Source organism: Calypte anna, chromosome 3 (assembly GCF_003957555.1).
Source record: "Calypte anna isolate BGI_N300 chromosome 3, bCalAnn1_v1.p, whole genome shotgun sequence".
NCBI classification, from domain to species: domain Eukaryota; kingdom Metazoa; phylum Chordata; class Aves; order Apodiformes; family Trochilidae; genus Calypte; species Calypte anna.
Window position 1 is genome coordinate 46,407,119 of NC_044246.1, and position 15,054 is coordinate 46,422,172.

Genomic DNA, 15,054 nt, shown 5'->3' on the forward strand with positions numbered 1-15,054 from the left:
CTAGCCCTGTCTATCTGAGATTCATTCTGAAAGTTACAGGTCTAAAATTTCAGATGTAAGAAGTGATATTGGAACAAATTACCACCACTGACTTGCTACTCATGTGTTAAAACTTTTGCCTTTTATGTACCATAAGCAATGATTTTTTTTTTTAATTATTATTTTATTTTATAACTGGAAGTGCATCCATTCATGTCCTCTGCATCTAGTGGGTGTGTATTAACTCGTGACCAAATCTATCTACCTTTTGTACCTGCAAAATGCAAACGATGAGGCTTTCTCCTTGTGTTTTGGATTGTATCAGGAGCCCTAGCAAAGGGAAGCAACATAAAGCCCTAAGGAGGTGGGGATAAATAGACCATAAGTTCAAGGAGTGGTTTTGGAGGCTTCATTTAATTTTCAGATTGTGGTTTGGACACTTGTGATTTAAGATTAATCTGAAATATCAAGCCTACCAGCTCTCTCTCAATTGCAATTAACAGAGCTATAGTCTCTTGAGCATTATAGGTTGTGCTGCTATGGTCACTTGTGCTTGGCAGCATGGAGGCAGGTGGATAAGAGCATTTTTAGAGCTGTGTTTGTTACTAAAGGAGACTGGTAGCATATCTTCAAATGAATAGTAAATCCCTTAAGCTGTAAAATCTGCAAGACTGTAACTTGCATGTGAAAAGGTCTTCATTCAAATTTTGTTCAGCAGAAATGCAAGCCTTGAGTCAATCTGTAATGTGAGTGCTCTGAAGTGTGATTTGGGGCAAGGGTGTTGGGAGTAGGTGTTGGGTTTTTGTTTTGTTTTTTTTGTTTGAAATAAGGCTGTAGGAAGTTAGGTTGCTCTTGATTCTGTAGAACAGACCTGGCTTATCTTTTTTGTCCCTCTTTGTGCAGATAGCCTGTCAAACTGACTTCACAATATGAAAACTAATTCTATAATAAGCCACAAATGCCTGTAAATTGATGTACCTTGCAAGACAGCTATTCTTTAAATGTTACGGGAATGTTTTTTTGAAAAATACAAGAATAATTGCTTTCCCACATCTTGGAATTAGAATAGCACAGCATAGAAATGCTGTGTGTCGAGCAGTAGGAATTATGCAGAGTTCATCTATAGAGGTCAGGCAACTCACAATAGTTGAAGAACTGACAGCCTGTCCTGTTAAAGTGAATCTTGTTTGGGAAACCCACAAAGGCAATATTTCTTTACATAAAGAATCTTGTTTTCTTATTCTGGATGATAAAGATTGCCAAGCCTGGAATTTTAATAGTAACTATAAATGTGACATAGATAATTCTTCTTGTAGGTACTCTAAAGCACCCCCTCCTTCCCATCCTCTCCTTGTGAAACAGTGCTTTTATTCCAGGGCCATTTAAACTACAGGCTATTCTTTAAATAATGTGATGTCCTTTAATTGGTCCTGGTGCCAAAATCTGGGTAAACAAACATTTGCTTGAAAGGAAGGAATAAAAAGGAGCTTATGTACTAGTTTCCAAACAGGGTAGTCCTTTCTGGAAGTTCAACTTTTCTTTTGGAAAAGCAGTTTCCTTGTCCTGTTCAGTTTGAATATTTGCTTATGGATTGGCAGTAGGCAAAGGTCCCTATTGTTATGAATGAAACAAAATTAGAATTTTTGAAGTATTTGTATGGCACATGTGCGTAAGTATCACAATGTAAAACATAGGCTGAGTTTCTATTTATGAAAGAGAACCCAAAAAATATTAAAGCGGTTTTCCCCACCTTTAGCTACACTTAAGAACTTAGTAGTTCTGGAATTTTGTTATAACCTTGGGTTAAATATCAGTGTTTATCAAAATCTTACTGATGAGATCTTTGAAAGTGGTTTGCAGGTGGTCTAATGAGCTCTATTAACTAGTGAAATTGGTAGTTGCTAGTTCTGCATTTGCTAATGATTGAAAAGGGTGAATGGGAAGCATTGGTATTTGGCATTAGTTGTCCAGCTAAATTTAAAAATACAGAAATAATTTCTTTTCTACCTGAATGAATGACCGTTGAGTACATTTTGTGTTGAAAAAAGGTTTTTTATGCTTACTTACAATTACAGACTGAAAACTGAAAGACATGCTGTGTATATACTACTGTAAGATAATTTTACAAGTGTTCCCACTCATTTTTTCATCCCTAGGTCAATTGCAAAAGAGCTTGCAGACTGGCTTATCAGTAACAATGTAGTTGAGCACATTTTTGGACCAAATTTACACATTGAGGTTTGTATAAAACTATCATTAGTATCAACAATGAAGAGTGACTTACTGTTCTAGTAAAACTCCTCAATATGTTCTCACTTTGCAGATCATCAAACAGTGCCAAGTGATTCTGAATTTTCTTGCAGCTGAAGGGAGACTTAGTACCCAACATATAGACTGTATTTGGGCTGCAGCACAGGTATACATTTGTATATTTGTAACATTTTTTATAATTGCAGGAGTAATTAAAAAAAAAAAAAGAAAATTGCAAATTTATTTTGGTTTATATGTCTAAAGCTCAATTTCTTAGTTTTTGTTGTCTGTCTGTTTTGGCTGACCAAAATTTTAAGTTAGGCTTGTGCCATAAAGACTTTTGTCATTACATGCAAGAATTCAGCTAGGCTAGGCTACTTCAATACAAGAAAAAAAAAAGAAGTTGTAAAGCAAAGACAATTCTTAGTTTTCACTAAGAATGAGGATTAGGTTTGTAAGGTAGATGTAATAGTTTTATTATTCTGCTAAATTGTCTTGTCTTCAATGTATTGTAACTTTCATTTCTGTTACTTGTGATGGGAACAGTCAGGTGAAAATTGTGGTGGTGGATTTTACAGTTATGCTACGGTGCTGCTGTTAAAATCTATGGAAGGCAATGGCATTTTGTTTTTTGCAGGTAAACCTAGGAACTCTGATAGGCCTTTTTTCCTCCAGAAAGTGTAGTCCATTGTCTTCATAATACGCAAATGCTGTGCAAGTAAAAGCTCGTTATAGCAGTGCTCACTTTAATTGGACCCCCAACATTTGCTGTGTCATAGTTATTAATAATGACTTATCTCACACTTTTAAAGAGAAGTTTTCTCTTCCTTGATGTTTTCACACATACAATAACGCACACTATTGTTAGACCTCTGGATTTTTTCTTTTATGCTGTTTTATCAATGCAGTAATTATTTTACAGTTCACATTTTCCTTTTGACATACTGATACTTTAAAAAGTTTTCATTTTGTAAAAGGTTTAAACTGACATCTTTAGACTAGAAGAACAGGCCTTAATGAATATATTTTCCACTTTTTAAACTAACTTTCTGACAAAAAGTTATCTCCCCTGATTTGAAGGGAGGTATCTCAGGATATTTAAATGCATCCTTGTGTAGAACCCACGTAATTTCATTACAGTTTGAATGGAATTAATTCCTGTGGAAGATGGCCTGTATGGTATAAATTGCTGACAAGGATATTTTATATGCCATGAAGACAAAATAAAATAAAAGAATTAAAAAAAACCCTTTGAGGTTGATACATGGTCAACAAAAGTAAGAATGTTTTTTCTAGAAGCTTCCTGTTACCATTATTTTTTTAATATCAACATCCTTACAAATATGGTGAAAACCCTTTGAGTGACAATGAAAAGCAGCATTTAACCTAAGAGGAGACAGCTAGGAACACTGTCAATTTAATGTGTGAATTGTCGTATTTTTTGATATCCATTACTGGAAAGAAAAAATTTCTAAATAATCCTCACACGGTCCACACAGTCTGTTCTCTCAGTCTCATATTAGCATATTTGCTCTCTCTAGTTATATGTACTATTGCTAGTGGGATAATCATTGCAAATATTCTTTCTCGCAGAATTTAGTATGCATGCTAATTTTTTAGAAGTTATGGTTAAGTTAAAATACAAAATAAGCTTTCAGTTCTTCTTTTCAACAAACTGTCTTAGAATTGGAACCAAGGAAGGCAAAGTTACATTTTATTTTACTTAAATTTTACATGCTTAACAATGTAAAAATTCAGTAAAAATATCAAGTCTGGTGTAGCTTGGAATTGTTGAACAAGTGCTTCTTGAGAATCTCAGCAAAGATGTTACTTACAGCAATTTTATCCATATTTGAATATTTTAAAAAAGTTTATTGTGTTGTTCCTGTTATCTTCTCTGTTTGTACTTCGTAGCTAAAGCACTGCAGTCGTTACATACATGACTTGTTTCCCTCTTTGATCAAAAACTTGGACCCTGTTCCGCTTAGACATCTTCTAAACCTAGTCTCAACTCTTCATCCAAGCGCCCACACTGAACAGGTAAAGACAAGGTGAACAGATACACTGCAATGCAAAAGAATTGTTAGCATATTAAACAAGCATTAAGGATTTGTCCTTGTTATTCTAAAGGACTGCATGCAAAAGTAATATTCAATAATGTGTAGGAGTGAAAATTACATGAGTAAGGTTACAGTGTTCAACCGGGACATTTCTGGCTTTTGAAATATAATCTTTTTTCAGAGATTTTTGAAGACAGCATAACTACGGATAGATTTTAATTTTGTGTCTGAAATTGAAAAGTGTTGGATGCAACATTTTGCCTGTTCTTTTGATGAGTTTGTTTTGGTGAATTGTAATATTGGTATATAGAAAGATTAACCGTAGTTTGTTGTGTACCAAACCTACTGCTTCTTAATGGCTTTGTTACCTCCTTTTGTTTACAGACCTTGTATTTGGCATCAATGCTTATAAAAGCTCTGTGGAATAATGCACTAGCAGCTAAGGCTCAGCTATCAAAACAAAGCTCTTTTGCATCTTTACTGAGTACCAATTTGCCCATGGGAAACAAAAAAGGTATGTGGTTTTCTAATAGACTTGATAAGTCTTGCATTTTCATAATTTGCTTGTTGTTGACTTCAGACAAAAAGGATGTGTAGAATTTTTTCCTTGAAGAATTTTTTTAGTGTTACACTGGCTTATTTTTCAAATAGAAGTTGTGGATAACTGTGAAAGAAAACTTTGTGAGTGCATTTGGAAAGCTTTCTATTTCAGAATAATTCTGTTTGTACATCTATATAGTATGTATATATTTTTTTTTTAAAACCCAGAGGATTCTCTGTAACTCATCAGTTAACTCTTCTTGTTTGCTGAACATCTGTAACATAAATAACTACATAACATCCTATATAATTTTTACCTAGTTTTTTGATATTACATGCTATATTTCTGTTTTGGATTTATTTGTTTTTAGTTTGACTGTTTCCCTTCAGTCGTTTCTAAAGGTGCTGCCAAGCCATTTTATTATGGTTTCCCTTTCTTCTCTCACTGCTGATTTTTATGACTCATGGATGCCTATATGCTGACAAAAAGATTTTTAGTCACTTATTTTTCCATCCTGCTTTTTTCCTTCAGAAGAAGAGGAGCTCAGAAGAGCAGCCCCTTCACCTTGTAAGTATAGTTTTAGAAGTACACCACGATGTGATACATTTGATGCTACGGTTTTTTTCTACAGCTATCAGATCTGAATAGGGGAAAAACTAGTACAAAGTTGAAATTGGTTTTATGAGAGGTAAAATGAAATTCTATTTAGTGTTGATTCTAGGAAATTCTTACAGCTTTGATATGTACCGAGAAGAAGAGACATCAGAATACAATTTTGTGGTAAAATGCTCAGTGTTCCAGAAAGAATTTTCAGTAGATACTCAATTGTTTGACTTCTGTCCCTTATTCAGCTATTTGCAGAGGGGAATGCTGTTGAGTTCAACATTTAAGGCAGTTTTATGTAAAGCTGTTTATTTCCATTAACATACACCACGAAGTAACTGGGAAATGTGGTTTTAAACTAGGGTCACCAGCAGCAAGCCCTCAAAGCAGTGACAACAGTGACACTCATCAGAGTGGAGGCAGTGATATTGAAATGGAGGAACAGCTTATTAACAGAACAAAACATGTACAACAACGACTTTCAGATACAGAGGTAAGAGTGTATATCTTAGCCTGTAAATTTTGTTACTGAGTTGTCTGTCATCAGTTATGGGAATAATTTTTCTCTGTATTCCTTTCAAAACCTGAACAGTACATATCATACATGCCTGGCTGCAGAGGGATAGTGGATAACCAGTGTTTTCTTATGTTTTGTGCAGCTTATAAAGAATATATGGTACCTTGCTATGAACAAGTGCCCTACAAGAAATAACTCAAACAAACTGATTCCTGCGTATAAATTGTATTTCAGTAAGATTTCAGTAAGATTACTCTCTAAGTAAGGGAATACATGACATATTGTTTCTATCACAGTGTCACTCTGTATATGTGTGAAGCCTGCACGTGCACCTGCTACAATTAAGATAATACAAAAATGACATCATTACATCCAAGTCTTGCTCAGGATGTTTTGTTGTCAGCAACCATTTGAGAAAGAGTGGGTGAAAACTTGCAGATTTGACACGTGCCCTCATAAGTGAAGAATGGTGTTTGACTGCTGATGTTGATTATGTGTTTTTAGTGGTGTTTAATTTTTCCACCAATCTTAAAAAAAAAAAAAATTTCAGGAATCCATGCAAGGAAGCTCTGATGAGACAGCCAACAGTGGTGAGGATGGCAGTAGTGGTCCTGGTAGCAGCAGTGGCCACAGCGATGGATCCAGTAATGAGGCCAACTCCAGCCACGCAAGCCAGTCTGCTGGAAGCCCTGGTAGTGAGGTGCAGTCTGAAGACATTGCAGACATTGAAGCTCTCAAAGAAGAGGAAGATGAGGAGGAAGAGGATAGGAGCCATAATCCTCAGAAAAGCAGTAGGAGCACAGATCTACGAAGCAGAAAGCTGGAATCGCAAACAGGCATTTGTCTGGGAGATTCACAAGGGGCATCAGAGAGGAGTGGTGCAAATAATGGGGCAGGAAAGGACCATGTTTTTAATGCTGACTCTGTGACACCAGTGGATAATCGAATTAGAATGCTGGGTGCTTGTTCTCATGCTGAAGATGCAGAGCATGATATAACAGGGGAGATGAGTACTGCTCACATTTCGCAAGGCTCTCAAGATTCTTGTATAACTCATACAGGGGACTTCCTTGGAGAAACTATTGGAAATGAATTATTTAACTGTCGGCAATTCATTGGGCCACAGCATCACCACCATCACCACCACCACCATCATCACCATGATGGGTAGGTAGCTTGATATTTTTCCTGATTCCTTCCATAACTGAAACAAAGTGGTAGCAAGATACTGTGTTTGGGCAGAAATTTGTAGGAGCATTTTGCTATAATTCAGGATAATTTTGTCTAAAAGAAAAGGTGGTTATTGCAGATAGTTACACAGTAATCTGGTTTCTTACTGATTTTTTTTGTAAAGTTTTTGTATTGAATTAATAAGACAGCATTTAAGAAAATGTTGAAATTGTTCTGGGAAACACTGTATTTGGTTAGCATTAAAGAAGTCAATGCATCATGATCCATTTTATCTGTAATTGTTTTTCATATGAAGGTCTGTTATTCAGACAGATGATTCATTCTGACTACCTTCAGGGAGATGTCTACTCAGTTGTAGTTCGCTGTAAACAACTTTCTCTTCGCTGTTGTCCATTGTAATACTGTTCTTTTGCAGGCATATGGTTGATGATATGCTAAGTGCAGATGATGTCAGTTGCAGCAGTTCCCAAGTCAGTGCAAAATCAGAGAAAAACATGGCTGATTTTGATGGGGAAGAATCTGGCTGTGAAGAAGAGCTTGTACAGATTAATTCACATGCTGAGCTAACGTCTCATCTTCAGCAGCACCTTCCTAACCTTGCCTCTATTTATCATGAACATCTTAGTCAAGGTAAGAGTGGTAAAAAGAAAATGGAAAACAAATGTCAGTTGCTCTTATATTATTTTGAATTAGTCCTAAAAATTAAAACAATAAAATTATTTTAACCATAGACGTGTATTGGCCCTGAGAAACCATGGTGACTACTGTTGCTCCAAGAGATGAATTTTTGTACTTCAAATGTAGCTGTTTTTATCTTTTAAAAACTTTTCTCTCCCATTTCTACTGTAGCTTTTATTGCAGGTTAAAACTAATAAAGACATTAAAGAGTGTAACAATTTTTTTTCTAAGCGATTGTAAAAGTAAAAATAAAGGTGGTATGAAATGTGAAATTTTCTTTCTCTCTGAAACCTTATGTGATTTTTCTTCTGGTGGGTGGATCTTACTATGATTCTGTACATTTGTCATCTTAAATGAATTAACCATAATGAGCTGGACAGAGGATAGTTCTAATTTACTTCAGGGTGCAAGTTAAGATGCTATTCAAACAGTTCTCAATAATTTTGTCATGTTTCCATATGCTATTATGGTAACTTTATTTTCTGTTTTATCCTCATTTTAAATAGAATGAAAGTGTATGTTTAGTGAGGGTTTGATATTTTCTTTACTGGTCTGGCAGAACAAGTTTACTATATTCCAGCAGTCAGTAAACCCGATATTATCTGTGTCTTTTCCTGAAATAAAGTTGGAGAAGACTTTTTTCTTTATGTTTAACATTTCTTTTTCTGTGGAACTGAATTATAATTTGTTATAATTAAAACTGACATTGAAAATTTGGAAAGTTTTTTTCTTCTACACTACAGAGTTGAGCAACCTACTAAAACTTGAGATTAAAACATGCTGTAAATCAGTGTATTTTTTTCAATATTTTCCATAGATATTGCACATCTTACTGCAGATTGGAATTACTGTTTGAGCATTAATTGTTCAGTGCAGATTATTCTTTACACCTAGCTTTTGCATGTGCAAATAATCACAGTGTATTCTGCACACAATCTGAATTTCTTAATTGACTTTGCTGTTACATGAATTTAGTATTAAATAGTAGATAAATTAATGGTGCCAGCTGTGTCCACTTGGAAGGAGGGAAATGTCCATCATTGTATAGGAAAACATGAGTTTCTACAATTGTGCACTTTAATAAATTGTCACATATAAAAAATGGTGCTTGTTTTTCTTGTGTTTTAGTTAGATGCAGGATATTATGCAGTATGAGGGGGATTCATGGAAATGTGCTTCCTTCATGCTTTCCAGCCATGATAGTTTCAGTTACCTCTCTTTGGACTGCAGCTCTACAGAAATGCTTGAGAAATACTCTAATTATGCTATGAATTAGATCTAATTAAATTAAAAAGCAATTACATCTCCACCTGCAGTTCCTAAGTAGTGTTTTTATTGCCCCTTTCCATTAGCCAAAACTAGTGTAAATACTGGCTTAACTGTCCTGTTAAATTCTTGTATGGTCATAATGTTTTGTCTTCTTTTAAGAGCCCATGTGTGGAAGAAGGCTGCAATTACAATGTTGTTTCATGCACTTCAAAATAGCCACCTTTACAAATAAAACACGGTGATGTTCATGCACTTAGGGAATTATGTTCAGATTAGACAGTTCCTATTATGTATTCAATAATGGTCTTTATATTTTGTTCAGGACCAGCAGTTCATAAACATCAATATAATAGCAATGCGGTGACTGACATTAATTTGGATAATGTCTGTAAGAAAGGAAATACCCTTTTGTGGGATCTGGTCCAGGATGAAGATGCAGTAAGTTGAATACCTGAAAATAATATTTTTTCAAAGAAAATAAATATATACTCTTCAATGACTTTTTTTTTTCTACTTGCTGTAGATTCATCTCTCTGAAGGGTTAATAAATGAAGCAGAGAAGCTGCTCTGTTCTTTAGTATGCTGGTTCACTGACAGACAGATTCGAATGAGATTTATTGAAGGCTGCTTAGAAAATTTAGCAAACAACAGGTAACTTATCTATTTTTACATTTTTCTATTTTTGCAACATACAAGTTGACCATATAGGTATTTATTATATATATATTATTATGTATATATGTTGACTATAAAGGTATTTAACTTTACAGGAAGACAAAAGCAAAAGTATAAAAAAATTTTCAAGGTGTTACAGATGTGTTTGATGTTCCATTTTTCTATTCTGTCAGCATCCTGAATTTCTCATCTTGTTGCATTTGTCTGTTCTCCATTCTGCCAGAGGTTACTGCCTTCCTGACAGTTGGTAAAAGAGTCCACATCTTAGCCAGCTGGGTGCAAGGCTGGGTGCCTTAGTGTAAGCATTTTGAACTGAAGATTTAGATTCCACGTGCAGATGGCTGAAGGACAGACACATTCTCTTCCACCAAGTCTATTGTGGGGTATACGTTCTGTGAAAAAGCAGCTGAAAATTCAACCAGTATCTTGACCTCAGTTAACTTGTCTTAATACCAGCTAAGGCTGAGATTGTACTGGTTTAAGATTTGCAAAAATTGAGTTTATTTTGGTGATACAACCTATCAACTGCTGGACATCACCTGCAGTGTTATATTGTTACCTTTTTTCCAAAGTATTTGTGAGATTAGTCACAATTATACTCAGATATTAATTAGTAAAGGAAATGTGATGATACTTACTGATATAAATGTTGTTACATGAATTGTCACAGAAGGTGCCTAACAATACACAACTCTTTGTGTCTGAGTGAGTCTGAGGCAGATTTATATCCATCATCTGTAGAAAAAACACACATTTTGTTGAAATTTCAGAAGAGATGTGTTATAAAGCTCAAAAATAAGAATTTTTCTTTTAATAAGTTTTAGTAAGAAAAAGATACACATTTTTATTTTTATACTTTTCCAGCAGCTCTGATTCCAAGCTACTACTTGTAAAGAATCTGAAGTATGTGTAGTTCAGATTCAGAAAACTAATTGACTGACATGATGGTATACTCCACGGGGATATTTCCAGTGCTTTCAGTTAACCTGTTTGCTCACTGAATATGAGCTTCTCAAAGTAATTTTAAAATTGACTATTTTAATTTTGTAACAAATCACATATTGTCATAATTTCTCTCTTTCTTCTTTAGATCAGTAGTAGTTTCCCTTCGACTTCTTCCAAAGCTATTTGGTACATTTCAACAATTTGGGAGCAGTTATGATACACATTGGATAACAATGTAAGTAGTCCTTTGTCCACAACAGACCACACAGACAGAAGTGATGACATTTAGGGTAGTGCTGCAAGGCTTGGTTCTCTAATGTGCTCCAAATTAATGACCAAAGGTTATCATCTGTCTGCTGTCTGGTTCAGATGTTTAATCACTCAGGCCTAGATTTCTTCATAATATATACTGCTGTCAGAACTGAGGTGAAAACTTGTGTTTGGTTTCTTTTTATCATTCTTACCTATTAAATCCTGAAGGACTTGTAGACAGCACTAGGCATCCGTTAAAAGGATATTGTAAAAGGTTATATTAACTTGATATTATGCCATTCTGTTATGATTGTTTATCAAATGCTTCTCAAAAATGAGTTTCTAAACCTTTGAAACGTGAGGATTTATACTGTAGCACTTCTTACTAGAACAATCTGTATAACCAACTGGTCTAACTATAGAGAACTGAGTACTGGAACTTTTATGAAAGATTATAGTGATTAGCAGCAATTTTTCTTGGCCTTTTTGACGTGGCTTTTAAATATATGTCCAGTTCTGAGTTTTGGCTTAGACTTTTTCTGAATTAGGGCCTTTAGGAACAGTTTTTATGGTCTCAAAAGGGAGTGTTCTTTCAGTCCTGTGCCTAAAAATGTCATTGTGGAGTGTTATGAATGACGAGGAAGAAGAGAGTACTGTACTGAAAAACATCCCTGAATTCATGGTAGATGGAAAACCGAATGTTAACTTCGGTTTTATGTGTATACAATTTTCCTTTAATAGCTGTCTAATTTCTGTAGCTTTTCTGATCTTTTTTAGCAAACATTTAACACTTTCTGCCCTTTAAATTGACACAGGTGGGCAGAAAAGGAACTTAATATGATGAAACTTTTCTTTGATAATTTGGTACACTACATTCAGGCAGTCAGGGAAGGACGACATAAACATGCATTGTAAGTACACAGCTCACTTTGAGTGTTTAATTTATATTTTTAAAGTTTCTTTTCTGCTCTGGTGCATTTCATAAGTATATACTTTGTGTAGGGATATTACATACTTAGGGAGACAAAGATCAGTAAATCGATAACATTAAGCTTCATTTTCCTGTAAAAAACCCACAATAACAGAATACAATTCTCATGTCATCTTTGTTAGACATTATGATGAATATTTTTTTTAGAAATAAATGACAAATATTTTATATATTCAAATCAATTTGAAGTGTTTCATATCATAAAACTATTTAAGTATTTTAATTTTAAATTCTGTTATCGTTTATCTTTGCAATAGTTTTGTTTGTTTGTTTTTTCCCAATCCCAGAGAAATAGACTGTTCATGTTCTGACAGGTTTCGAAGTCAATATGTAAATATGGGCATTCACAATTGAAAAATGTTGCTATTTATGGGCTAAATTTTTACTTCTTCGTACGCTTTTATAATTAACATTGCTGTAGTGTGAAATTTAAAAAACTGTTTGAAAGAGGAATCAAATGATTTAAATTTAGGCAAAATGACATGTTGTTCTGCTCCTGTGACCAGTAAGTTTCTATCTTATAAGCAGAAATAAAATTAATACTTTTATATAAGTTTTGAAAATATTTTTACTAGGAGTATGTATGGAATCAGAAAGTCAGAGTAGAAATATCAGCATTTTACAAGTTAGCAAAAAAATTAAGGTCATGTCCTGCAAGATGGTAACAACAAAATTATGCACTTGAGTTGGACTGTATGCTCCAAAAAACCCACTTGCACCTCCTCAAAAACGTATTTAAAATTACCTTATCTAATAATGTCTGATGTGTCCTTCCATTTCTTTGGTGTGGTTCTGTAACATGTATGTTTTGTGTATACATAATAATGAGTATCTCTGAAGTCTAGATGATATACTGAACTAGAAGATCAGAAACAAGTTATAAGAAAAAGTTATATATGCTTTTGAGGCACATGTATGAGTGGGGAAAAAGCTATGACACTGAACAATGAAATAAAATTTGGTTTCTGTACAAATTTCAATCTTAGATACAGCCACAGTGCAGAAGTTCAGGTTCGTCTCCAATTCCTGACATGTGTGTTTTCAACTCTAGGATCACCAGATCATTTCAGTAAGTACTTCAGGTTACTTTGTTAGAGAAGCCTGTCATAGTCAGGCTCATACAGTTTTTAATCAGTGTTAGCTTAAACAAATATAGTATTTTAAACATACAGATATAAATAATCTCTGGTGCTGTTTTAGAAGGAGGAGGACTTTTTCAATAAAACCACAGAACCAACACTGGAGTTCACATTCCATTGCAGTACTTTGAAAACAAATTCCTGTTTTCTGTTCTTCGGTTTTACTAAATATTGGGACTAGTAATTAATGAAACGAAGATAATATGTTCTGTATTTGTGGCTCTTGGTTCATACCCATAATGTTCCTAGAGGTCTTTACTGGAGTGAACTGAACTGAAAGTAAGTTGTGATACCAAAAAGGAATAATTATTTACATTTTAATACTATAAGAAATTAGTTTAAACTTTTAGAAAAACTACTATTCAGTGTGTTAGTTCAGCTTTACAGATACTCTACCCTTTACTCTAAAAGGCTAAAAATAGAAATCTGTTGATGTGGCTGATGGAATTCAAAGTTGAACATTATTTTCTCTGTTCCTAAGAACCCTTAGTGGCTTTCCCTTCCTTAAATTTTTTGGCTGCTCTCTTCTTAAGCCCTCTTAAAGAAATAACTAACCTTCATTGTTGTCTCAGCATCAGCTCTGCACAGACTTTTAGTTGATTGTATATAGAGGTCATTTATTTAAAATCACTGAAAGGAGGAGGCATTTGGGTAGCCTCGTTATAGATAGTCAAAGTTGACACACAATGCATTGCTGGTCCCTCTAACACTGTAACTGCTGTTGTTGATAGGATAGCCACAGTTTTTTTTAAAAGAAATTTGTTGGGATCACAACTGTTTATGTGTTGGCTAATAAAATAAGGTAAACCTACAGCTCGCTTGAATTGAGAAGCAATTAAATAGTTACAGAGATACTATTTTCAGCCACAGTCTCAATACCCAGCTCAAAGCTGGACTCTAGGTTCTGGTCAATAATTACTTATGCACTAAGAAACAGCTTGCTGTTCAGAGTGAGATCTCAGGTCAGCCCATGCTACTTTGTAGTGAAATGAGGCAACCAGGTGCCACTAATTGCCAGGTAGTGGGCATGAGCTGAGCTTGTGAGTTTGAGCCTTACCTTTTCTTGGCCCCCTAATCCTGCTCATGCGCAGTGGGGGCCCACCCTAATCAGGCACAGGTGGGCTTGACACAAGCTCATGCCACTCCCTGGCAATTAGTGGCATCTGGTTGCCTCATTTCACTACACTACTTACTGGTTTAGGAACAAGTAACAGCACTAATTATGAAAACTTGTAGCTGATGCCAGTTCAAAGAGGGCAAAAGTGAGTAATTCCAATTTGTAGGTAGTGCATTTTCCTTTTATCGTTTAAAAAAGCTTCCTACCCTGACAAAAACTATTCTGGTTTTTCCATATATATTCTTGAGTTTTGTGGAATATTGCTATATATTTGATGTTATAAAGGAGTTGTTAATAATACTTCCTTAATCTTAGGGTTGAGTTTAGAACAAGTGGACATATTGTGGCACTGCTTAGTAGAAGATTCTGAATGCTACGATGATGCACTACACTGGTTCTTAAATCAAGTGCGAAGTAAAGATCAGCATGCTATGGGTATGGAGACTTACAAGCACCTTTTTTTGGAAAAGGTATGTAAGCAAGTTAATGGCAACCTTACGATTCTGGTAAAAGTATTTCTTTCCATATCAGCACTATTTAACATAGTTAAAATAATTTCTATGAAAAACATGCCTTCAGTAGTCTGGGAGGTCCTTGCTTGTCACCCAATGGTTTTTTTCTGCTTGGAGGAAAGAAGTGAAGGGACTGACATTACTTCTTTACACGGTAGTATTCACTTGAGTGTTTCTTTGCAAATAGCTTTGTGTTGTATCTGAAGCTGTGTAGCAGTTCAGTTCACTTTGAACAAAGCCACCCAGAACTATATGTACCTTTATGACATGGGGCTTACCTGAATGAGAAAATGAGTTTTATTCTTTTTGGGAGAGTGTGTAAATCTCAGCAGTCC

The 15,054-nt window shown here is 34.8% G+C and overlaps 1 protein-coding gene across 2 annotated transcripts in view; it reads left to right on the plus strand.

Annotated features, from left to right (window-relative positions):
- Positions 1-15,054, plus strand: part of USP34 (ubiquitin specific peptidase 34) — a 124,871-nt gene that overhangs the window by 49,002 nt on the left and 60,815 nt on the right. Inside the window, exons 9-22 of one of the 2 annotated variants that reach the window (XM_030446954.1) lie at positions 2,136-2,217; positions 2,303-2,395; positions 4,144-4,269; positions 4,674-4,803; positions 5,362-5,397; positions 5,796-5,926; positions 6,501-7,117; positions 7,557-7,771; positions 9,411-9,526; positions 9,612-9,739; positions 10,854-10,943; positions 11,776-11,871; positions 12,938-13,020; positions 14,523-14,677. In XM_030446954.1, coding sequence (XP_030302814.1) covers positions 2,136-2,217; positions 2,303-2,395; positions 4,144-4,269; positions 4,674-4,803; positions 5,362-5,397; positions 5,796-5,926; positions 6,501-7,117; positions 7,557-7,771; positions 9,411-9,526; positions 9,612-9,739; positions 10,854-10,943; positions 11,776-11,871; positions 12,938-13,020; positions 14,523-14,677 — 2,098 coding nt within the window. The remainder of the gene's footprint in view (positions 1-2,135; positions 2,218-2,302; positions 2,396-4,143; positions 4,270-4,673; positions 4,804-5,361; positions 5,398-5,795; positions 5,927-6,500; positions 7,118-7,556; positions 7,772-9,410; positions 9,527-9,611; positions 9,740-10,853; positions 10,944-11,775; positions 11,872-12,937; positions 13,021-14,522; positions 14,678-15,054) is intronic. The other variant, XM_030446955.1, reaches the window with a different exon arrangement.